Source organism: Dufourea novaeangliae, unplaced genomic scaffold, assembly GCF_001272555.1.
Source record: "Dufourea novaeangliae isolate 0120121106 unplaced genomic scaffold, ASM127255v1 scaffold50, whole genome shotgun sequence".
Taxonomy (NCBI): Eukaryota; Metazoa; Arthropoda; class Insecta; order Hymenoptera; family Halictidae; genus Dufourea; species Dufourea novaeangliae.
In genome coordinates, this window is record NW_015373927.1 from 134,241 (window position 1) to 160,220 (window position 25,980).

The following is a 25,980-nucleotide window of genomic DNA, read 5'->3' on the forward strand; positions in this document are numbered from 1 at the left end:
CTAATATTGCTGCTTGAATAACTACTGAGTTATTTTAATTGTTCATAATTATTGAATCTCAAAGTCATTAAGTTTTTATATTAAGTGGTATTCTGCCTCTATACTTGCTAATAGTGATAATTTTGAATAATTATGATGATGATCATGACAATGATGTCAACAAAAAACAGTATACTTACTAATAGCAAGAATAGTAACTATTCTAATAATCATAATAATGATAACGAAAACAGTAATAATAACGGTACTATAATTAATACCTTATAGTAATAAAAATAATGATAATCATATTAATAATAACAGACAATTGGGACTATCATTAAAATAGATACTGTTTGATTGTGGAGAACATTCCTTTCACGTTAATGTTTATAACTCTTGAATAAGAACAGAGTGTTCAACATACTCTTTGACCTACATATACTCTGTGGTTATTATCATTTGAATAGAAATGTTTCCTTATTATGTACAAATAATAGATTTTTATTTATCATAAAAATTCATTAATAAATAAGTTCTCTATATAAAAATTTCCATAGTTTTCTTAAAAGTATACAAATATTTTAATTTATAGGGTTAAGTAGTACACCCTGTGTATATAATTGCACAATCTTTTAAATATATAGCAATTGAGATTCGGTTAATGATATACATATTTTGTGCACATTGTTCTAAATTTGTTGTGTATTATTCAAATAATGATTCTATAGACTGAACATAGAAACATTTTTTATAAAAGCTATGTGCGTTTAAATTAAGGAAATTCTCCACAAAAAAACATTCATAGAAAACGCAAGTATATATTTGTTTCATTTCTCTCTCTCTTTTTTGCACACATTCTGGTTTTCTGTGTCATATGTGCTGAAAGAACATTAAGGGAGATCAAAAAGCAGAAGTAGGGGTAAAAGAGAATACTCATGGAGAACGATCTTGCAACTAAGGTCAGCGAGCAAACAACCCACCAGAATGATCAGCAGTCGTGTATTCCGTGAGTAGAGGCGATGCTGCCAGGGCTGCGTAATTGGCGTAATCGGCATACGGAGTATAGATTAATCCATGAGGTTCGCCAGCTGAAAGAAGCGATCCTGGTGGACCTGTGCCGTTTAGAAGAGATGCTGCGGTTGTTGGTACAGATATCCTTGGCGAGAGTATTAACGGTGCACCTAATGGGGCACTGGGTGTCCTCATAGGTGTGGCCAAACCAGGAAGAAGCCGCTGTGTTTCTGCTGCAGCTGCTGCGACACGTCTCCATTCTTCGTCACAAGCTGAAACAGCCAATGGACCTAATATTAAATATCTTAGTCATTGTTACAGTATAAAAAAACAATAAAAATAGTAAACAATGGGTACAGTAATGTGTATAATTGTCGGGCCAAAGCAATTTTTGCTAAGGTCTCTCAACAGGAAAGTGGGCTATGAAAGATAATTATTTTTTGCAGCTCTGAGAACATACTGTGATTTGACAATGAGTATATAACAGTAACTTTTCTCGATTCCGCATACCTGAAGGAAATATCAAACTATCTACCATAAAACTATTCGATGGTGAATAAATATATGTCGGTTAAGGTTGTCTAGCTGTTACATTCTACATATACAAGATGTCCCAAAAAGATGGGACAATCTGCACATGCATTTCCTCGTGCAAAAAGTACTTTGCCGTTTTATAATCTGAAGCTCCATTTCCGGGATATTTGCAGTTAAACGAACTTACACGTACGACCAGAAACAGTCATGAAGCGCACGACCCAAGTCACTGGCCTCTGTGGTCTGGACCAGCGGTCGGCAACCTTTTAGATATTGCGGACCACTAAATTCGCAATGTAAAATTTCGCGAACCACTAACATAATTTTTAAGGTACAAATTAATACGAGCATTGAGTGTGATATACATATATATTTATTTATATGTTAAAAATTAGTGCGACATTTGTTCGACAATTTCTTTGCGGACCATTAAAATTACGTCACGGACCACCGAATGTCGACCGCTGGCCTGGACCACTGTTCAGCTGAAGATTGGGGTTCGTTTAACTGCTAATATCTAGGAAATGGAGCTTCAGATTACAAAACGGTAAATGACTTTTCGATTTGTATTACCATGAGAAATATGCATATTGCGGATTGTTCCATCTTTTTGGGACATCTTGAATAGTTCAAAATGATAACTTGAGCCAGCCAAAACGTAAAGAAGCAGCTGCGAATTCGTGTAAAAGAGGAAGACTCTTAACACTCTCGTTCCTTTCGTCGCATAAATTATAAACAATACGAATTTTAGACCTGTAACGTAGTAGAATGACACAGCAAAGAGTTAAGTGTTTTATACAGAAATCAGAATGTAGTTATTAATGGTTTTTGGTTTTGTTAATGGTACACAGGGTGTAACCAAAGTATTGCAGGTTCCTGAAATGGGTCACTCGTGAGGTAATTTGGAACAAGTTTTTCCTTAGCACAAATGTTATCCGAGGCTTTGTTAACGACATATTAACGAAAACCCACGATCAATCAGAGCTCGGCCGGCAGACTCGCTGTATAAAGATATTGTCCGCAGAATAGAGATATTGACCTATTGAGTGAACATTCGAGCGAGAAGTAATTAACGCACGCACTCGTTTAAAAGCATCGTGCAGCACCTCGCGACGCAGGACAATATCATCATAAACCGCGACAGCCGCAGTCAGTTCTCGAAATTGGGCGTTTTGTTAGGTCGAACAGGACGGAACAATCTGGCAAGGTTCCTCGATTTGCCTGAAAGGACAATACCATTTTTTTCCTAGTTTTAGAATATACGTATCGTAATCTAGGATCAACCCCGTAAAGTCGCGTCCTCGTCGAGGCGGCATTTGCCAGACGGTACGGATTCTGAGTCGACTTTTACTCCTGAACAGTTCAGTCGATTCGCTTGTTGAACATTTGTGACACGTCCGCATTTCATTGTATATGTTTGAAAAATATTTTTATGTGTTCTTTGAGAAAATATGTTTTAAGTGTACCTGTAACTGCGCCAACCTTTGTATTGGAATCCCGGTAGGTACCATTTATAATAGCGAGCTCCATTAACTGTCGCTTCTTTAGTTCATCCTCCCCATCAGCCTGCTAACAATCAACATGATCGGTAAGATATATTAATGCTATGTGTGTAAATCATACAAATTTCAAATATCAATAACATTGTACCTGCATATATACTTTATCACTTAAACCTTAAGATGAAATGTATTTTCATTTTTCATGTTTACACAAACAGGGTGCGCCAGGTATGAAATATTTTATAGCAGCCCCTGTCCAAGAAAAAGCTGACATAGGCACCACGAATACCACGACGTCAATGTTCTATTCTCCGTTCCACGAAACGTGAGACAAATATCGCTATCCCAAAGGCCACGAATGTTGGCTCCTCAAGGCTGTTGCAGGGTATAGCTGCTTCAAAGATATAGCGTTAGTCATAAACCTGACAGACTCTAAATTTTATGTGTATCGGTAACCTAATCCTGTCATTCGATACCCTTGAGTTGTAAAAACTGTACTCGACCGTCGTTCAGGGGCGTACGAGGTCAATTTGGGATCGGTTTTTCCGTTTTAATGTAATTAAATAAGTTCTTAAAGTGTAGTAATTTCAATTTAAAATACTACTAACCCTTTTATTCTTGATGAATGCTTACGAAAACGTAAATTTCTTTCAAATATCCCAGTCTTTTTCGTTTTATTCCTTGGACCCTCATATCTGAAAGTGGCGTACAACCCTGAGTGCGGTGGGGCACAATGGGCCCCCTACGATCGAGTACTAATGGTTTAAGGGTCGGCCATAGACATATATAATAGACCGCGCGGTCTTATGGTAGGGATGAAGCGAGACCGAAGGACAGAAGTAGCGATGGAGTCATTCCTCTCTCGCTCGCACATTGCAGAGGAAGGGGAGTAAGCGACTGGAGGGCGATGAGGAAAGGAATGCTGCACATATGTAATGCCTCCACACAACCGTAGGAGAATCCTCCACCAACAGCCTCATTAGAAAGAGAAGTCTGTGACTCCATGTATTATCCTCTCACTCTACTGCCAACCTCATCCCTACCATAAGACCGCGCAGTCTATTATATGTATATGTCTATGGGGTCGGCCATGTTTATGGCTAACGCTATACCTTTGAAGCAGCTATACCTTCCACTAAGTACGCCGTTCGACAAAGCAACGCTCTTTTGCCTCAATCATCTCATGGTTTCTCAAGCCACGCCCTTTTGTGCCGTGGCTAGTGATGGGTGATTGAGCCGAGCGGCTCACGCCGACTCGAGGCCAACGATTCTCCGGCTTGGCTTGGCCGACTTGAACGAGCTGGAATGACAGGTTTATGACGTGTCAGCGGAGACGAGGCTCTGTCCAGCCAAACCTCGGTGAGTAGAGATGTTATCTGATACTCTATAAGCCGCGTCGATCGACGCTCGTGTTACAATGTAACACACAGAACGAATAACCCATGAATAAAAATTTTAACTTTTACTCCTTTCAGTGTACTTTTTTAAAAATGTTATGAATAAATTTAGGAGATTCTCCCGATGAAAATAAGTCCAAACCCGACATAAATCAAACTATATTTTGATAACATATAATTCATATCGCGACATAACGTACGAATAAAAATTGTTTTCGCTGCATTTCCCTATTCAGAAACACGCAAAAATCGTGAAAAAAGTCTCGCACATTGCAAATACCGGGTCACCCATTACAGAATTTTCTCCAATTTTTGGGTTGAAAATTGTAGTTGGAAAAAATTAAGAACCATAAACAATGTTCACAAATGCAGATTTCTTAATAAAAGTTTAGTGACTAGATTTATGTTTTTACAATAATAACATATATATTCAGAAGTATTGTCTCTATATAACACTATTAATTTTTTCTTTATTAGTTTGATGTCACATATTTAATTTCTTGAATGAATGGTAGTGCAAAAAAGATATAAAGATGTTATAATAAATTTACAGATTATAAATGAATACACTTTTGCATGTATTCCATATATATACACACATGAATGCATTTGCACATTAATACATTGATCATTAAAACGTACATAAATATAATACATTTTAATATCTAATATGCAAAGATAAGAAATTGAGTATGACCTAATATGGCATACAAACAAGTGTATATACAGTAAAATGCATAAAATGATATAATGCTATTTAACATTAAGAAAGAAACTTAATGCAATGACTTTAATTAAAATATAACATAGTAAATGCAGCATGATCAATTCCATACACATTTGACAGGAATGAATTCGAAATCAATAAGCTGCTTATTGATCTACTAGCTTCTTTTCTCGCGGTTTCGCTCGCGTAGATTTCGGGATTTAATAAGATTATTTTTTCAACAAAATTTTTAAATTCAATTATAATTAAAGATATAAGTAGGTCTTCTCCTTTTGTACATACATATATACAGATTAAACATTATTTACGTCCTGAGATTCATGGTATAATATTCCAACTAGGTGACTGACCGTACTTTAATGGTATCGAGTGCTCTTCTAATGACGATAAAAAATTCAAAACATTATTAACCCCTTGCACTACGCCGAATTTCACAATCAGCCGTGCCAGACTCGGGCGCCCGAGTGGTCCCGAAAAGAGTCGAAGCGGCGAAGCCTGAGTGTCGGAACTTTGAACACGATATCTTACGACTGACAATGAGTGCGAGGTAGGCGTGCTCGTGTTGACTTCACGCGATGGTGCTCTTGTAAAATTCAAACGAATTGAAATCAAAAACTTTAAAAAGGTATTTTAATTGATACATATGATTACAACTAATTCTATATAAATAATAATAATATGATGAATTAATAGCAGAACACAAATAAGTTGAAGCCAATCTGCGGCAGTAATATTTGAATTGAAATAAATTTGCAGATTGTCATAATCACCAGACCTGAAACTGGAAAAGACAATATAAATAAACAATTAAATATCAACAAACTGTTTTATTGAAAAACACTCACAAGTTTAAAATTAATAATCCTGCATGGTATGGTACTTTATAAAACAATCCGGTACATGCAAAGCTACCTTACATTTTGAACATTCCCAAGTTGTTTCGCTTCGTTTTTTGTTTTTGTAACAAACCTTACACATTCTAGTTGGGTGTTGCTTTCTAGGCGTTCCATCAATGTGTTTCGCGAAATGAGCCCAATATTGTGCTTGTAATCGTAATGGCGTTGCAGTTTCTGCAGATTTCACGCGTCTTGTGTAGTCAGGTAGCTGTACGTATTTTAAAATTGCCTCAGCTATATCTATTCTATAATTGACGTATGATTGTCTTCCTGGATTTTGTAATTGTTTTTTCATAACATACGTATTAAACAGAGCCATGTCAGACATGTAAAAAAATAGTTTTTTGTAACCCTTGAGGTATTTCCTCATAATAGGAAAACATGCTAGCATTTGGTCATTGAGGTCAATTCCACCCATTCCTTTGTTGTAGTCAATCACGCAGTTGGGCTTCAATTTCGTTCTACCTTGATTGTCTCTCACTTCCGTCAATTCCACAGATGCATGTTTGGTTGTTAACATATAGACATCGCGTTTATCCTTCCATCTTAAAGCTAACAATCCATTGCACGTTTTCTGTACATGTTCTCCGAGTTTTAACTTGTTGATTGGAAGATCCTTTGGCATATTTTTCCTGTTTTTTCGTACGGTGCCGATAACATTCGTCTTTTCTTTGTGCAATCTTAGAAAGAGAGCGGGTGAGGAATACCAATTGTCAATGCACAATGTGTATCCTTTATTTAGTACCGATTCTGCCAATTCCATTACAACATTTTCTGATGCACTACCAGTTATGTCAGTTTTATCCTGCCCAGTATATATTTTAAACTTGCTGCAGAATCCAGTTTTTGCTTCGCATAATTTATATATTTTTAATCCAAACCTAGCTCGTTTGGATGGGTTAAATTGTTTATATATTAAGCGGCCTATATATCGCATTAATGATTCGTCAATGCTAATGTTTTCATCTAGTGTGTAAATCTTATTAAATTTTTCGTTCCAGTAATTAATGATTGTTCTTATCTTATCAAGACGGTCGCTGTTGCAATGCGTTACATTATTCGAGAAATGCAAACATCGTGATATCTGCGTAAATCTTTTGAGCGGCATTACTTTCCCAAATATAGGTGTTTCTACCACTTCTCGTGTCGACCAATACATTTGTATATTCGGTTTTTTGACTTGAGTCATCAAAATACAGAGCGCATAATAAGCTAACATTTCATTATGGGTAACTGGAAACCAACCATCATCCAGTTTTCTTCTTCTCTCATCGTTCATAATTTGTTCCGCGTAAAGATTTGTTTGGGTAACTAATATGTCCCAGAAATTTTCGTCGAACACAACAAAAAATAAATCTAATAATCCGTGATTTGCGCCTAACTGATTTAAAACATAGTCTTTTATACCACGAGACTCGGAATAATTCCAAATTATTGGTCTATTATTAGTTTCCTTCCAATCCCATTCAACATTCACTTCATGTCTGGTATTTTCTTCTTCACTGCTGTCATATATAATTGACCTTCTTGCGCGATTCATCACTGGCATAATGACACTGCTGTCACTAGCATTTTCATCACTGCTTATAACTCTGTCAATATCTATCGATTGGCTGCTTGAAACATTGGTAGCCTTTTCACCACTGTTACTTCCGTGCGAAGTACTTGCTTTTTTAGTAACTTTTGTAACTTTGCTTCTTTTTTTATACATGCTGGAGGGTTTGACAAAATTAAAAATAATCAAGAATATTACTTTTTGTGAAGAAGACTACGAAACGTGTGCACCTCGTGTAACGGAATAGTAAGAACTGAAGAACGACTGAAACTTTCTTGGTCTCGCCGAATGTATATGTTTCCTTACTTTCAAACGTTATCTGGACTACGACAATGTATCCCAAGTAGCACGTAAACTGCATTGGGACACAAGATATAAAATACCCATTCATATAAAGAAAAGGAAAGAAGAGATAAGACCTCATTCAGGCGTTCCTGGTGGCCCGAGATTAAGACCACGAGCACGGCTCGTGATATTCATGTTTGGCCCGAAATGTCGATCACGAGCCTGACTCGTGATATCCACGTTTGCCGTGAAATTGAACAACGAGCCTGACTCGTGATATTCAAGTTTGGCCTAAAATTTTCATCACGAGTCAGACTCGTGAAAATAGTGCAAGGGGTTAACGAATAATTTCGGATACTTTATTTAACTGTGGTTAAAATAAAAAATCGCATTGCATAATTACATAAATAAATAATTACGTATACAATCAAATGTAAGATGTTTGCAGCCACTTTTCACAAGATATCACCAGCAACAAAATAATTTAGTTTCAAGAAATAAGTGGAATACCACATCAGATCTCGATTCTCTGTTGTTTCAAACATCTGATACTATATCAGCATAGTAAAACAATGCACGAAAGGCACCAAGTTCAATAGTGAAAAGTAGTTTTTCATTATCGAATGCTTGCAAATTAGAATACTGCAAGAATACTAAGAATTTTTATACAAATGATGAGATATAAGTAAAATAAACAATTACTTTTATTTCAACGGAAAGGCAAAACTGTGATCAATTATCCCAACTGTTCCCTTACTGTTGCGAATTGAACTACATAAGAAATACAGAAAATAGTCCGATTTATGTCGGGTTTGGACTTATTTTCATCAGGAGAATCACCTACATTTATTCATAATATTTTTAAGAAAGTACACTGAAAGGAGTAAAAGTTTAAATTTTTATTCATGGGTGATTTGTTCTGTGTGTTACATTGTAACTCGAGCGTCGATTGCCGGCGGCTTATCTCTTATAGGGTATCAGATAACATTTCGCCTCGTCGCCAGCGTTTCTTAGTCTGGCACGATGATTTCATCCAGCTTTCGAGCCGGCTCGGCTCAAACGGCTTGATTACCCATCACTAGCCGTGGCACATACGCAGCATTCCCCACTTTCTCCGCTTACTCCGCACAAGTCACCTGACTACTGACAAGGGAACACCGGGGACGCTGATTCCCGGATTGGAATGAAACTTTGTGGGTTTATAGAGTGATTGAAGACAAGAATAATGGTATATTTCATTCATGCCCAATCGCTCTTTAGGAGTGTGAAATCTAACCTCGAAGTCAAGTAGGCACTCTCAATTTTTCGTACTTAAGTACGAAAGTAGTACTCTTCTTAAAGTACAAGAGACAGAAAAATTGTTTCAAACAAAAGTTTAATAGTATAATAAGTGTTATAAACTTACGTTAACAAAATGTTTGAAAAAGCTCTTTTTCTTACAAAAGAAATTGAAAAACCTTTTTTTTTTAAATTGTGTTAACGCAAGATTATAGTGCTTATTGTACCATTAAATTTTGTTTGAAACATTTTTTCTATCTATTGTATTTTAAAAGTTATACGCGAAAACGTGGGAATACAGATTCGACTTTAAGGTTAGTATTTACATCTTTAAAGAGCGATTCAAATTGCGAACACAGCGTTTGTGGTGTTCCTTTGTAAACGTCAGCGAAAGAAACTGCGTGCACTCAATAATAAAAATGAATCCAAACCCGATGTTTGCGATAAAAATATTTAGAAGAACCGACATTAAAATATGTACGAGAATCGCAACAGCTATCCGCTGTAGCTCATATCGGCGAGTCTAAACACTGCAGCCATTAGTTTACAGTTTCGATTTATTTTTCTAAAAATTTAAAATTCACTTTTATAAACGTGAATTATGTTAGGTCTAAGAAGAAATCTTTCTGCATATTACAATTTTAAACAAAGAAAATTTCCGTCAGCTGTGCTAGCAAAATAATATTGTATCTTTTTAAGGAAAACTGAGAGGCACAGAATGAGTTGAATTCAACAATATCATTGTTATATAGTTTTATACAGATAAACCATATTTCTACATGGTACCGCGATAAGTTCAATTCATATGTTAAATAATACAGTCCATGTGAACGGGCAGTCAGCCGAAACAGGCTCCGCGGTGAACGTGTTATTAAAACATACGTGATACTATTCCAGTATATATTTTTATGACAATTATACAGGGTGAGTCATTTAAATCAATCCCCTCGAATATTTTCGAAACCACTGGATGATACTGAAAAATGTTACAGATAAGAGGTTTCGAGGGGGGAATAATTTGATATAAGTAGTTCTTTTGTAGCTGGTAGTAGAGCGCGTATGAAGGCTAAAGAATATAGCAGGATAGGAGGGTCAAAAGTGCCCATAGATCGATTTAGACTTTTAATAGTAATAGGGAAAATTCGGATTATCGATTTTCTCTCTATTTCTCCTGTTTAATCGCATGCAAAAATTCTGTAAAAAATCTGATAGATACTATTTATCGGGGCGCGTGTTGGAAATTTTCTTAGGCTCGAACCCGCGATGAAAAAGTACGCGCGACATCTAACATCTAACATTGAACATCAACTTTAAAAAGGTATTACAAGTACCACTTCGTAATTTTGAAATAAATAAAATATCACCTAAACTAATGGTTTCTCAGCATAAATAGCTCAACAATTTGTATAAATATGTATAAGATGTTCCGTATAGATAAATCAAAGTGATCTTTAAAACTTTATATGTAAATAATGCAGACAGGAAATAATTTTTCTAACGTAAATCCCCTTTGACACTATGCAAGTTTTATTTGAAACCTTTTTTCCTAGAGCGAGTATTTTACGGGTAATTTAAAATCGTCAAGCTAGGTGTTTCATCCTGTATGTTTTAAATAGTAACTAGTATACATATTTTATTTCCAATTATATGTATGTATAAATATGAAAACGAAATAGTTTATTGGTTCCGTTGTGTTTTTAAAATAGTATTTAAAAATCGTAATTTATTGGAGCGGCGCTAAAAGATAGTGCCACTTTGTTTAGAAATATTTTATTAATTTCAATTTAATAAAAATTAAATAATCTTGGTGAAAGTAATACAAATATTGTACACCCAATATGTTACAGTGAACTCTTCATATATGGCCACGCGAGACTCTTCCCCACCATTACTATCTAGTTCTTGCGCAGGCGCTGCAGTCGGAGATACGACGGCAGAATTTAGCATGGAGGGGGCTCTCAATATATTGCAGTTTCTAAGAATTTTACTCTCCCAGAGCCACGGCAATATGTCAAGAGTCCACGGTATATGTTATTTTATGGTTTCTTGCGTTATAATACCATTCTTTCCTTCATCCCATTTTCATTGGTAAGCAAATTTGAAGTACATATTTCCCATACAAGCTTAACATTCTTATATTTATGCTTCCGATTATTAGAATAAAAATATCTTATTTGTCAACATTTCGTTACGTATTTACAATGTTATTTCGGTCGAACTGCACAGTATCACTCATTGAACATAGTATTTGCAATTTTTTCCTCGAATTTCTCCACCACTGGGGATTACACGACGTAAAAAATCTCCTCCTTGGACAGGCCTGGTCTAGGTCTAGGCAAACGACCCTATTCGAATGTGTTTGTTTCACCGATACGCGTATAGTCCTCGTCAAGATATATGTATCTTGGCCGTAAATTATCGCATTTATACATGGTGTTAATTTTAACTCGAGCACCAAAATTATTTCCGCTAGTATTTAAAGTAAGAAAAAATGACTGAATAGGACGTACATGGTTTTAAGGCGTCCATCTGATGGTGATAAAAAAAATCCTGTGAAGGTCATTTTAACGGTTTTTTCAAGGTCATCGTATTTTCTTGCACATTAACATGTATTTTTAGACTAACAAGATGAGTTCAACGACCTACACACCATGACCTTGAAGTAATCTTGAAGCCGAAGAAATCAGGTTCAGTTTGAAGAATGCAGAAGTAAATAAACGTAGTTAGAAGTAAAAAAACATTGTATCACCATCAGATGCACGCCTTAAAACCATGTACATTTAGTCATTTTTTCTTACTTTAAATAGTAGCGGAAATAATTTAGGTGCTCGGGTTAAAATTAACTCCCTGTATAACTATAGCTTATTCGCTACTAGAGTAATTGTAAATTTTGTTTAATATTTGAAATATTTGAAAGGACTTCAATTTTTCAATTAATTGACATCATACGGTACTAAACGTTATCTCCCCTTTTATCTCTGGAAGGTTCATTCTGGTGAAAACGCTGTGAAAAAAACGACTTTTTTAGAAGTTTTCTAACAGAAAACTTTAACACATAGAGTAAGCAATTAGTCTGGGGTTTATACATATACATTTTGAGATATAAAAACAAATTTTTTGTTATTTTGTTTAATATATACTGCAAAAACCAGCAATGACTCTGACGTTCAATAAAACGGAATTGGAAAAATCCAGAGAACCACTCATCCGGAACAAAAAAAAAACAAAATTTTTCTTCAATCATCGTATCAAGCACTTGTATTGAAAAATAGTGACAATTCGCTGATTGGTATCTGTTCTTGTGAAAGTGGACCAAAAATAATTAACCTTGTAAAAATACATATGTTAACAAAAACTCTTAAATCTGCTTGATACGATAACCGTCCCTATAAGTTTTACGAAAGACTTTCGTTTTTTTTATTTCAAATGAGTGGATCTCGACATTGTATGCACACCGTTTGGGTATCTGTTCTTTTGAACGTCACAGTTATTGCTGGTTTTTGTAGTTATATTAAACAAAATAACATAAAAAAATTGTTTCATACCTTAAAATATTTAATAAACCCAAACTTACTGTTTAATCTATGTGTTATAGTTTTCTTTTACAAAAATCCTAGCCACTCTGTTTTTTTACAGCGTTTTAACCATCAGGTTTAGGCTATGCTATATTTTGGCGGCGACTATAAGCTATTCCCTGTCCCAAAATCATGCTGTTAACCTTAAGTCGATATTACTGCGCTTTTTATCCTATTTCAATTCCTTGACCATTCTATAAAATATTTCAGCTTACATCTGAAACACCCTCTGTATCCTTACGTTACATACATTTGAACCATAAAATACTGAAATTTCTACGAAAAAGTTTGACAATTTTGTGCAATAAGTATGAAAAAAGCATTAGTGTTAACGAGATACTCGTCGTTATGTACCATAAAATTAGAATTGTAAGAAGCTAAAAATGACAGGATAACATTATCAGTTAGTATATTTAATAATAGGAACTTTCTCACCACGGGAACAAGAAGTTTCTTGACTTCCTCCACAGCTCTGGCAAGTTTTAATGTGGCACGATTTTCCGTATCATCAACTGTCAATAAAACATGCAGCTCATCCGTTAGGTGTTCCCAATTTGGTTTACCCCGGTTTAGCTCCTCCTAATGAATAAATCAGAATGAATTAGTCCTATGTTATACAGTTTTATAATTATAACAAGAAACATTTTTATTCTTGTTACATCGTCACCTGAATTTCCATTATGCAGGTAACACGTAACACAACTGAATTCAATTTAATATTCAGTTTGGTTTTTATGTTTCCATCCATTTGTTTGTAATATCTTTTCATCGGAATTAAGGATGACATAGTTTTAAAAGATGTGTCTTATACTCGAGAAATGTTTTATGCCATTTTCACCTGATTACTTTTCAAAAATGTTCCTGAACTTGTGTATCTCTAAATGTAGACTTAAAAAATAGGCAAATTGAAAATTTATTCCTCAGGTAATTATGTATTCAGTAAAATATTGAGATCTTCTGAAAGGACTGTTAGGCAACATTTTAACTTTATGTTAATAAATTAGTTATTATTTAAAATTATAATACCTATGTCTACCGTGATGCCTGGCAGAACTTCATCAGTTGGCACCCAGCAGATCTTCTAAAGTATTTTTTTGATATTTCACTTTGCTGAGTTTTCAAAGTTGATATTTGTAGTGACATAAAACTGTCCTTCTCTTAAAGCTACCATTTTCTTATTTTTTAAAATTATTCATAAATTGTACGCTATGTTGTAGAAAATTTTATAAAGATTAATATGACCACATTTATAGTCAATCGGATGAATAGGTTCGGAGATCTGCTGGGTGTCAATTGTTGAAGTCTTGGCAGGCATGACGGTATTTAAATTAAATATTCTTTTTAATTTTAAATAACGACTAATTTATAGAAATAAAGGTAAAATGTTGCCTAAAATTCCTTAAAAGATCCCAATGTTTTACTTAAGAATTGCCTGAGAAATAAAATTACAAATTTACCTATCTTTTTAGGCAAAGCCAATATGCAGAGATCCAAACACTACCACAAGAGTATTTAGATCCCAACGAATGATTGCGCAGTAATATCTTTGTTTATATGTATAATTCTACACCATCAAGTCGTAGCGAATTTTTTAGCAGTTTATTACGTCGAAATCGTACATTTGTGATACAAGTTTCCTTCTGAACATTTTCTCTTCTCCTTGACTGGAACGACGTTATTTTAAACAAAAATTGAACACTTATTCTAGGCTTTGTATTAATGTTCACGGATCCAGAGGTACATATTGGGAAAGTCAGAATTTCGATACGCTAACTAGTGATAGAAAATGAAACTACTGAGAGTAGGTCGAGTATCCAAGTATCCATATGATCAACAATGTTTGAATAGATAGGTTGAGAAAAACCAGTGTTTTTATGTTTGTTGTGCTATGTAATGCTTTTGAACTAATATAAGAACAGTGATAATTATTTAAACAGTTATAGAAATTTACACCATGGAACTTTCTCGTAGAAAAAATAAAAGTTAAATATGTTGTTGGATGTACGGCAGTAACAGTCGTGCATGTAAAAATGATTCTGTTCGCTTTTACCCTTTTTCCCGGCCGAAAGGAAACTTAGTGAAATTGAAAAATAAATTAAATCAAGAAGAAATTATTGACCGCTTCAGGGCATGGGTGTGAAAGTTTTAAAAATGGACAAGAATGTATCGTCGTCTATGATAGTATACTCGTCACACTTTACAAAAAACCTATCCCAATAGATAAGTATTATTGTAATCATAAATAGAGTTGGACATAAAATTTATGATTTTTAGGAAATTGTGTCGCAAATTTACCTAAGCTATAAGTCTTACCAATAATTCGTCCATAAGTTCGTTACATAAACGTTATCATTTTAAGATTTCATCACTAATTTCATATGGATCATCTTTTAAATTTGATGTCTGAAGACAAAACGCAAGGATTTCAATAACAGCATTGTCAACTTCATTTAGTTGTACAAATTTAGTTCTACAATTTAAAAGATGGCCACGATTAATTTATGTTTACACCACCAATAATATTTTTACGCTGGGGTGTTGCACACGCGAACTTACAAAATTCGTTTATGGATATTCGCATTGTTCTTCCAATTCAAATCATAGACATCTGATTCAGACAATTTTTAAGCTGTTAAAAGCTACTGCGTATCTGCGGTATTTGAACTATAAGCAACTATAAATTTAAAAGAACCTATTGTCAGTAGTCTTTCATCTTACCACCAGAAGGACAAATACTAAGCCTCCACCGACTTTCCCAATAGATTCATCCGTAGAATCACTGACCAGTGAAACATAAATAATTGCGTCGTTGTACACATTATAACTGTAGAACCGATGAGTCTCCGATGACCCAATGTCCATAACTCGTGGTGTCAGGATGAATTAGTTGATCATTATTTACAACTAGACTGTTTCTATTTATTTCCGTTACTTATTTATCTATGTACGTAGTTATCTAATCTCTATGCTATGCATAGATTTTAACGTACAGTCGGTAAAAAAAAGTATTCCTACACCCTTTGAAACAGAACAACTCTTTCAAAATTGGACCAAGTGACTTGAGTTTCCTTGTGAAGTTAGAAGGACTAGTAGTTTACTAAATGATGTGTTAACAAAATTTTGAGAAAGTTGCAATTGGTCGGAATCGCGAAAAAAGTAGTAAACGTCGCTTTTTGCAACTTTTTTATCTGAGATTGTAATGAAAATTTAACAAATACATTGCTTAGATTTATGCTAGTTATATGCATGCTGAAAATTTCATCGAAATTTTCGCAGAATTATTTCGTGTACCTTCGTGTAAGTACGGCTATAGTCGAGATAGAATGAATCAGTGACAACGGTGAAAACGCAGGTATAGATTTTGTTTTTCGGAGTCAGTTGCGTTTCGAATTTCGGCCCATGCAGAAGTGAAAAATTACTGAAATGTATGTCGGCAATCAGTTCGTCGAAAAAGAAGGTGCTCCGAAAAGACAGAGTGCTTCGGCAAGAAAACTTAGTGCTGCGAATAGTGAGGACATTGTCGTTGAGAAGTTTCGAGCATGCGCTCCCACTTTATCCTGACGTACAAAAGCATTTATTACCTATGTACCAATATCTATGGAAGAAAGATCTTTTGGAAAGATGTGTCGGCGGGCATACGCAAAATGCCAATGAAAGTTTCAATTCTACCGTTTGGCGTTTAGCACCAAAACACCTGAACTACGGGATTAATATCATTGAAATCGCCACTTTTATAGCTGCTAGCATTTTCAATGAAGGATATTGTGCCATTTTAAAAATGATGAATATATTGGAAATAAAAATTGGACATGAGTGCAAATATTTTCCTGATAAGTACAATGCCGCACGGGTACATCGCCAAGAGCGTCTCAGCCGCAGTAGCAGTAAAGAAGCTCGTTCTGCTCGCAGAGAAGAACAATTAGAACAACAGCAGTTTCTTGAAGAAGGTTTGCTCTATGGACCTGTAATCGCAGATTAGCGCGAAATAGCTGTAAGTATCCAAAAACGTACACTTTTCACTACCTGAAACTTTGAACGCATTTTTCTCAAAACTACTTTTTCCAATTTCGCGTGCAGCATAACTCAAAAAATATTTCACCAATCGACTTATCCCAGTGCATAGATATAGAAAATTAAATTCCCCTCTAGATGAATCTATAAAATTAACGATATTACTAAATTATATAATGTTTATTGCACAGTAAACACGAACTTTTTTCTAAAAATCGCTGTCTTTGACTTTTAAGTCCCGTCATTTCTTTAATCAAGCAATTTTTATTGTTTTAATAGGTTCATTCATAGCGTAATTTTATTTAAAAAACAAAATTTGTGTGTTTGTTTTAGGCGAATACAATGGACGGTAGGCTGCACGCCGATTTATACATCTGACGCCGTGGTCGCTGGGAACTACCTCCATGGATCGACATATAGCGACTATTTTTTATTATAGACAACATTTTTTTTACTTTCTAAACTATTTATTAAGTCAACCTAAAAGCGTCAACAAATTAAACCAAATAAGTTCTTTGAAAAACATCTCCAAAAAATCAGCTGTATTTTAACCATCTATACGGAGTGCCCCCCTTAAAGGGTGTACGAATACTTTTTTTACCCATTGTTAACTTAACTTAGAAATATTGTCTAAGTTTTCACGGAGAACCACATAGCAATAAAGATTTAGGAAATTTCAACATAAAGAGATATCTAACCCCTCTTGCACAATTGAACTAATATTAGTGGTGAAATTTTATAAGTCACAAGTTACCAGTACTAATAAGTGCTCTTGCACAATAGTAACAAGTTTCGTAGAGTTTTAAATATATTTAAGTATCTGCAAATTAGAAGGCGGCTAATTATCCGATTTCACGTTTTGAGTTTATATGCATCTTGTTAACAACGCAAATTAAACAAGTGCGTGCTTACGAAAATTAAGGAGCACAAAAGCTTATTATTTGGACAATTCAGTAATAAATAATAAAAATAGATTATTATCAATAGTGACCAATAGTCAGAACCATTGACCTGTAAGGAAAATTATCAGGCTACCAAGACTTGTGAAAATTTTACCAGTAACTTTCTATAACTTGTGAATATAAAATCTACTAATACATCAGACTAGTGATTTAACTTGTACCTTGTAAAACTGTAAAAAATACATTTTATAACTTGTAAATTCACTGATACTATTAGTTAGTAAATTACTGTGCAAGGGGCCTCTGATAAACAGTAAAGCAAACAAACGAGTAGGAAAATTTACCTATCGATCGTTTCTCGTAACATTCCATACGGTAGAAATTTGTCGAAATGCGAAATAATACATACCAGTAAATAGAACATAAAAATATAAATTCTAAGTATGTATTCTTCGATATGTACTTACGATAAAATTTTCTCTCATTCGTGATACGCAGCTTGAAAAAGAAATGTTTTACTTTAACCAGTGAAATATAAGTTCGACACAATTTTTGAACACCTCGTAGGTAATTCAATATGATATTACATTCGCCAGTTTCTTCTTAATTAATGGTTACTTAGTAAATAGTTAATAACGAAATACAAATTAAAGGTAAATTATATATAAAACATAATGTACTTGGTAATATACTATAAAATAAAGGGTGCCTTAGATAAGATTTTCCCCCTGAGACTGTTAAAACTGGGGATAAACACTTCTATTCGATTATCTCTTATCGGTTAGGTAAAAACGTTTGTTCTTTTGTCTTCTAGTGATCCAGCCTTTCGATTATTAAAGTATGGAGACTACTAACCATTCAGTAGGAACAATGATGGAATAAATCAAACATAATTCAAAATCCCTCAGTTCCCGGCACATCAAAGATCAAAGAGTTATTGAACAATATATTGTTATTCGAATCAATAGTAAAACACAACAATTTTAAACATTTTTCTTTAGGGTAAAAGTAGACAATACGTCCCACTTTTAAAGAAAACTCCATAAAAAAATTTAAGTAATTCTTAACGTTATCTGCCAAATTCTGGTAATTTTTCATTTATCTTTGCAATTACTCCTTAATTACGATCAAAACATCATCAAAAGTAACAGAAAATACGGTTTTTCTACCCTCAGGTAGGGTATTTTGTACCACAGTACTCGGGTAAAATGACTCAAAACTCCCCTGTTCTTAAATGAAATATTATAAAATTTTCGACAAAATAAACAAACAGAATTCATTTCTAAATCAGTGGATTCGCACACCTATTGTCTTCCGAGGGTGAAACATTCTTTGAAGGGACCGTGTTTTATAACCAGTATTTAATAACCATTCGGGATTTTTGTAGCCAGCGACTGGATATGCAACGGCGTCTCTGCTCTTCGAGGCACAGCGCGTTGAGAAAAAAAAAACAGACCTCCACTGCGTGCATTCTCACTTCTCTAAAAATATCTTGAGACCATCAATTCCAGATGGATTGTAAATCAGTGTAAACTTCTCCTGTGAGCTTGAACTTATCCCACAAAAATTAGTAAAAATTAACAATTTTAAGAATTATAAATACAAACATTACATCATTTAACAGCTTTATGACTTCGTTAATTTTATGAATTTTCAAATACAAATATAATCACAAAACAAAGAAAAATATATTGGGTTGTTCGGAAAATTGGTAGCTAAGGGTCGAATTACTGTCTATATTTTTCTATTTGTATCTTATTCTTATTTACTACCTTCTTTCACAATTTCTTTCTATTTTTCTATTAATTTCACTGTACCGATAATAATAGAGCTGCGATTACTTTAGCTAAGAAAAAAAAGAAAGTGAATCTGCTTCTAGGTGGAATAGTGTTCCAAAGATTGCATATAAAATTAATTGGATTGAATTCTGTTTGCTAAAAATCTTAGGAATCATCAAAAGAGTTTTTGATTATTATTCTTATTAAATTTTACATATAATAAATGGTTTGCGGCCGCTCAAGGTGATTCTATAGTTATGCCACGCAGTGTAGATCCAATTGTGAGATAATAAGTAAAAGCTAGTTTCAGCTACAGATGGATGTCTTCTTTTTATATTTATGATAACACAGTCAATACACTAGAATATTTTTATGAGTTAGTCAAAAGAGATTTGGCTGTTCAATGGTATCACAAAAATGTTGATTTTGTTTTTAAACTGATATAAGTCCGTAAAGTTGCGTCTACACTATTGACTATATAGGGTGGTGCACGCAATTTTTAGTTTTTAGGTCATAATTCCGTTATTAATGCATTTATGAAAAAATGCCAAAGGAGAATGATAAATGGATCGAAAAGCACAACATCTGTAGGCCCTTAGATTTTTTTTAAGTACAACAGTGCATGTGCAATTGACAATTGTATCATTTCTTTATATGGAAATTCCTATTGTTTGTTGCACAGATCGATTCCTCTGTTCATTCTACGTAAAAAATGATTAGGGTAACATGGCAAAAAAATTATTAGTTCTCTAGATATTTTCAAAAAATGTCTTTATTCAAGAAGATACTCAAACCCTTCATGACTATGTAGTAAACGTTAAAAAAAAAAATAACGTAGATAATTTAAACAAAGTTATGAAAACAAATCGTTATCAGAAATGTTTACAATGTAATGGACAAGCGTTTGAGCATCTTCTTCAATAAACATTTTTTTTAAATATCTTGAGAAATAATAATTTTTTACGTAGAATGAACGGAGTAATCGATCTGTGCAAGTAACAATATGCATTTTCATTTAAAGAAATGATGCAATTGTCAATTGCACATGCACTGTTGCACTTAAAAAAAATCTAAGGGCCTACAGATGTAGTGATTTTCGAGCCATTTATCTTTCTCCTTTCACATTTTTTCATAAATGCAGTAATAACGGAATTATGACCTGAAATATTTGCGTGGACCACCCTGTCTAGCATAGCACGTTATACAGGATGAGTCTAGTAACGCGACGACTTCAAATAACTCGTAAATTATTTGTTGTAAAAAGAAATTTTTCAAACAAATCTTGCATAATTTGTTTTTTGTTACTTTGCTTTTTTATCGAGATATGAGGGTCACCATCAGCTTTTTAAATGGAATGCCCACTATTTTGTCCCGAATTCGGATAAAGCACCAAATTCTGCGTAAAAAAGCATTTTACCAAAGAGGACTTAAAATTTAAATAATTGCTGAGATATTCTCAAATTAAAGATTTTTTATTCGGAAATATTTCATAATACTCAGTCAACGTGAGCATTTCTTGACAATTTATTAATCTTATCTATTTTTACGATTGTACTTTTATTTGTTTCAGATTGACGTTTTATTAAACTTACAATAAAATTCGAAAAAATGTATATATTTCAATGAATATATTTCTACATTCAATAATATATTTTCATTGTTTTTTATTATTATTATTATTATTTATATTTTAGAATTACATTTCAGAGAAATCTGTTTGAATTGAAATATACATCTTAATTTGGTATTAGTTACGTTTTTGATCATTTATTAATTTTAAAGTAGTACAAGTCCATTTGTCGTTAACAAAAGCCCCGTTTAACGTAGGAAATATTTATAAAAATGATCACATAATAACATTTAGGCATAGTACATACAAGCTTATTAGCGTTTAACAATATTTTCAAATAGTCTAAAAAATCTCGAAATAAAGAAACATGGTATTGTACCACTTTGAAGAGAAACCAGCTCAATTGTGTGACCAACGGAGTTGTAAAAAAAAAAAGGTCGGTAAAATTCGAAGATAATTTCACGTTCAGTGTGGTTGCAGAGATAAATTTAATAAAACTCGTTAGTTTTACGCACCAATTAATTAATTAAACTTATTGAATCTCTAACGAAGTAATAAAAGAGTGTACCTTCTTTTTGTCCCTCATAGATCCTTTTCCTCGCACCATTATTTTACATCCCGTTTCTTGTTCTAATTGCTTAGCCGTCATCCCGCGTGGTCCAAGAATTCTTCCAACAAAGTTAAACTAAAAACAGACAAATAAAATACATGTACATCAAGTTATTCTACTTTCACATTAGAAAAGTCTTATGAACGCTTCAGAACTCATACATAATAATAACTCGAAAAACGTGTTTTTTCTGTCACTTTTGTCATGTTTGTAGCAAAGCTGCGGTATGTATAGTCAAGGCCGTTCCTGGCGGGGGTACAAAAGGTGCGCCCGCACCTAGGCGGTCAAACCCAGGGGCGTCCACAAACCATTTATTATATGTAAAATTTCCTCGGCCACGTACTATATGTGGGATCGGGAACTCCATACCCAACAAAGGAGCAAATAACATCTTGGGAAAATAGGAGGGTTCCGTGGAGCAGTGGGTAGAGTCTCTGCTTTCGGCGCCGGGGGTCGTGAGTTCGAATCCCGCTTGGTGGGCCCTCTCATTTTTCCAACGCTCCTACACTATATACCATGTATTATATGTAGAATGCCTCGGTTCCGCGGAGTCACACTCACGGTGAGCACGGACAGTTGTCAGCACCTCGTCAATCTGTCTTTTACTCGAAGCTCGAGCCTCGGTAGCTTGCCTTTGTAGTTGTCGCAGTAGTCGCCAACGAACCCTTCATTACCCCGATGGTTTTTCCATGTACCGACCCTGCGATACAGATCTCCTCAAAAACCCGACCGTTCGCTGAGACAGCTTTCACCCGGATTCGGAAGAACACCATGATGTCTTTTCGCGATATCCCGATTTCCCACACAGCCCTTTTCCAAATTCCTAATGTCGCCAAGATGTCTTCCCATAATATCCCTATTGAGAAAACGAGGCTTCTTCAAAAGGAATATTTCGTCATCCAGGCGGCCGAAATGCGTCGCGGCCGCGAGGAAGAAAAGACGATCCTGCGACCGAGAGGGGAGAAAGGAAGCTCCACGCGCGACTCGCAATATGCGAGTCGAGCAGTCGGTCGAAGACAACCGTACAAACGTATCTGTTGACACTAGACAAAATAAATTTACTTATTCGTTTACTACAGTTCAGAAGTGGGATAACACACGTGTGAAATAAATTCTCCAGTGACAGTTTAAAAAGTGTCAAGTGGTTATAAGATGCCACACGAATCGAGTAAACGTGATCGCAGCAAGCGATCAAGAAAAACGAATCGGGGTAGAAGACGAAAGGAGTCAGTTTCACCACGCGGGAGGAGTCGATCAAGGAAGCTGGAAGGTCGGTGTCAAGAACGATCCAGGGAATCGAGTAGTGGTAACCGACACCGCTTCAGAAGTCCGCACGTTCAGAGGGTACCTCGAGGCACGGTTTCGAAACGTGGAGAAACACGCAGTAGGAGCCGATCGAGGGAGCATCGACAGGAGGAAAGAAGGAGCATCATGAGTCTGGGTAACGTTACCCTGGAGTCTGGTGAGTCCGATTTAGCAATGCCGACTGGCATTGACGGAGGCTATTAAGACGGGTTCGGGGCAATCTAAACGCTACACGAATGAAAGGGTTATACCAGAGTTTGATCCGGAATCGCGAAACCTGTCAGTGTTAGAATGGTTGAGGAAAATTAATGAATTTGCTAAGGTATTTAATTGGGATGATACGGATAAGGTTTTTTTCGCCGCAATTAAATTACAGGGCATAGCAAAAAAATGGTATGATGTGCTCACGAGCTCTCCTATGACGTGGCGCGAATTTTCGGAAACTATTACCCGGCAGTTTTCTGGAGAGGAAAATTTTGGAAAATTGTTGGAAGACGCTGCGTCGTATAAAAGTATTTTGGGCCAGAGTTTGCAATCGTATTGTTTCGAAAAGATAAAGAGGTTAAATAAATTGAATTTAAATGTTCCCGAAGAGAAAATTGTTGAATTTGTGGTACACGGGATACAGGACGATCAAATAAGAATGAGTTTGATGAACATTTGACAATGGCTAAGAAAAAGACCATTCCGGAATTGACGCGGTGCCTAGAATCACTTACGGTAGAAATAGCTAATAGCTCAAAAGCGGGGAAGGGCAGGAAACGGCCCGTCGTTCGGGAAGGGGCGAGAGAGACGCATAACCGTTTCGATTCGGACGCATGTTTTCGATGCGGCAAAAGAGGTCATAAAAGATTTAATTGTCCCAATTTAGAAAATAAGGGAACGAAAGGGATTAGTAAGGGGTCACAAGGGATCGACTTAGCTAGGAAGGAGAATACCGCGGGTACCACAGACAAAATGAAATCGGTAAGATGCGGTTATTGTAATATTCCGGGTCACGCGGAAAACCAATGTTATAAGAAACAGCGTAGCGAGAGTAAAGGGAGTAGCGGGAAGAATGCATGACTAACTAATGAGAGGGCACCGCCGTCGTCGTACGCAGATAACATGGGCCCCTCGGCTCAGGTGTTAGAGGTCGAGACGGGAAAGGTAAACAAACCACTAAAGAAATGCTTAGTCGGGAAGGAAGGGAAAATATGCAGAATCGATTTAGGCAGTGATTGCTCGATAATTCGAGAGAGCGTAGCTCAACAGCTGAGCCTAGCATTCCAAGAAACAAAAAAGACGTTATCTGGGTTTAATAATTCGTTAGTAGTACCCATAGCTCGTTCGAAAATTAAAATCCTTATTGATAATATTCCGTTTAAAATAAATGTTCTGATTGTGGCAGATGAGCAATTGTCGAAAGAAATAATCATCGGCCGAGATATTTTATTTAAGGCAGGAGTTCAAGCAATATCGGATTCTTCCGATATAACATTTACCTATAATGAACGGGACAAAAGGAATAACAAGTTAGAGATTAATATGGTAGACCTTGGGAAACGGAGACCTATAGGGGAGGGTGATATTTGGGTCAACGATCTCGATGTTAGGAGTAAGACTCGATTGCTACGATTATTAAATGACTACAGGGACTGTATTTCGTTCAATTATGGAGAGTTAGGCCGAACAACTGCGGGAGAAATGAAAATTGAACTAACGGATAACGAGCCGGTCTTTCATAAACCATACCGGCTATCAAAACTCGATAGAGACAAGGTTAGAGATATGATAGCAGAGTTAGAGAGAAATAATATTATCCGCGAGAGTACGTCGCCATACGGTAGTCCAGTAGTACTAGTTAGGAAGAAAAATGGAGAAACTCGTATGGCAATAGATTATAGAGCTCTTAATCGGAAAACTAAAATTAGAAAGTTCCCATTGCCAATTATCGAAGACCAAATAGACCAGCTTGGTAATAAAAAGAAATTATTCACGTCATTAGACTTGAAATCGGGATTTTATCAGCTCCCGATACATCCCGATTCAATGGAAAAAAGTGCCTTCGTTACCCCAGATGGGCAATGGGAGTTCTTGCGCATGCCGTTTGGATTGGTCAATGCTCCGCCAGTCTTCCAAGCTATGATCAAAAGAGTACTTAAAGACCTCGCGCTCGTGTATATAGACGACGTATTAATTCCATCCCAAACCCTGGAGGAGGCGTTTGAAATAACCTGACTTTAAATTTGGTCAAATGTAGGTTCTTCCAAAATAAAATTGATTATCTAGGCCGCGAAATCTCAGAAAATGGGGTGCGTCCGGAAGCATACAAGGTTGAAGCCGTGTTGAAAGCTGCCGATCCGCAGAACGTAAAGCAAGTTCGTCAATTCTTGGGACTCGCGGGATATTTTCGCAAATTCATTCAGGATTTTGCTCGCAAAGCGGCACCTCTAACGGATCTCTTACGTAAGAACGTACCTTGGAGACGGGGTCCTAGAGCATCAGAAGCAGTGAAAGAAATAAAACGAGTCTTAGTCGATAGACCTATTTCAGCTATTTATGATCCGGTGCTACAAACGGAGGTGCATACAGACGCTAGTGCGATTGGATTAGGGGCGATTCTATTTCAAAAACACGGGAACGAGAACCAAGTAGTCGCTTATTACAGCCGTAAAACCACTCCCGAGGAGCAAAGATACCATTCGTATGATTTAGGAACGTTAGCAGTTGTTGTGGCGCTAAAGACATTTAGGGTGTACCTACTAGGAATCAAATTCACAGTAGTGACCGACTGTAGTGCAATTCGGGCCACAGCGAATAAAAAAGATATCCAACCTAGAGTAGCCCGCTGGTGGGTGTATTTGCAGGACTATAACTTCAATATTGTTTATCGTCCGGGAACCAAGCTGGCCCATGTAGATTATTTAAGTAGGAACCCAGTAGAATGCTATGCTATCGACATTACCGAAGCGGAATGGATCAAGGTGGCACAAATGCAAGATCCTAACCTCGAGGTTGTTCGGCAGATATTAGAATCAGGCGATGTACAACCGAATACTAAACAATACTTTGATAAATAT

The 25,980-nt window shown here is 35.6% G+C and overlaps 2 protein-coding genes across 5 annotated transcripts in view; one reads left to right on the forward strand and one right to left on the reverse strand.

Moving 5' to 3' along the window:
• The window catches only part of LOC107195086 (protein held out wings), a 106,464-nt gene that overhangs the window by 24,720 nt on the left and 55,764 nt on the right, over positions 1-25,980 (reverse strand). Inside the window, exons 3-6 of one of the 4 annotated variants that reach the window (XM_015584862.1) lie at positions 21,572-21,688; positions 13,181-13,321; positions 2,994-3,093; positions 963-1,265 (exon numbers count right to left, since the gene is read on the reverse strand). In XM_015584862.1, the coding sequence (XP_015440348.1) occupies positions 963-1,265; positions 2,994-3,093; positions 13,181-13,321; positions 21,572-21,688 (661 nt within the window). Of the gene's footprint in view, positions 1-962; positions 1,266-2,993; positions 3,097-13,177; positions 13,322-21,571; positions 21,689-25,980 lie in introns of all 4 variants that reach the window. The other 3 variants (XM_015584859.1, XM_015584861.1, XM_015584858.1) reach the window with 3 other exon arrangements.
• On the forward strand, positions 16,143-16,721 carry LOC107195087. Its single transcript, XM_015584863.1, has one exon. It carries the CDS (start codon positions 16,170-16,172, stop codon positions 16,719-16,721), a length of 552 nt encoding a protein of 183 aa, XP_015440349.1. The 5' UTR covers positions 16,143-16,169.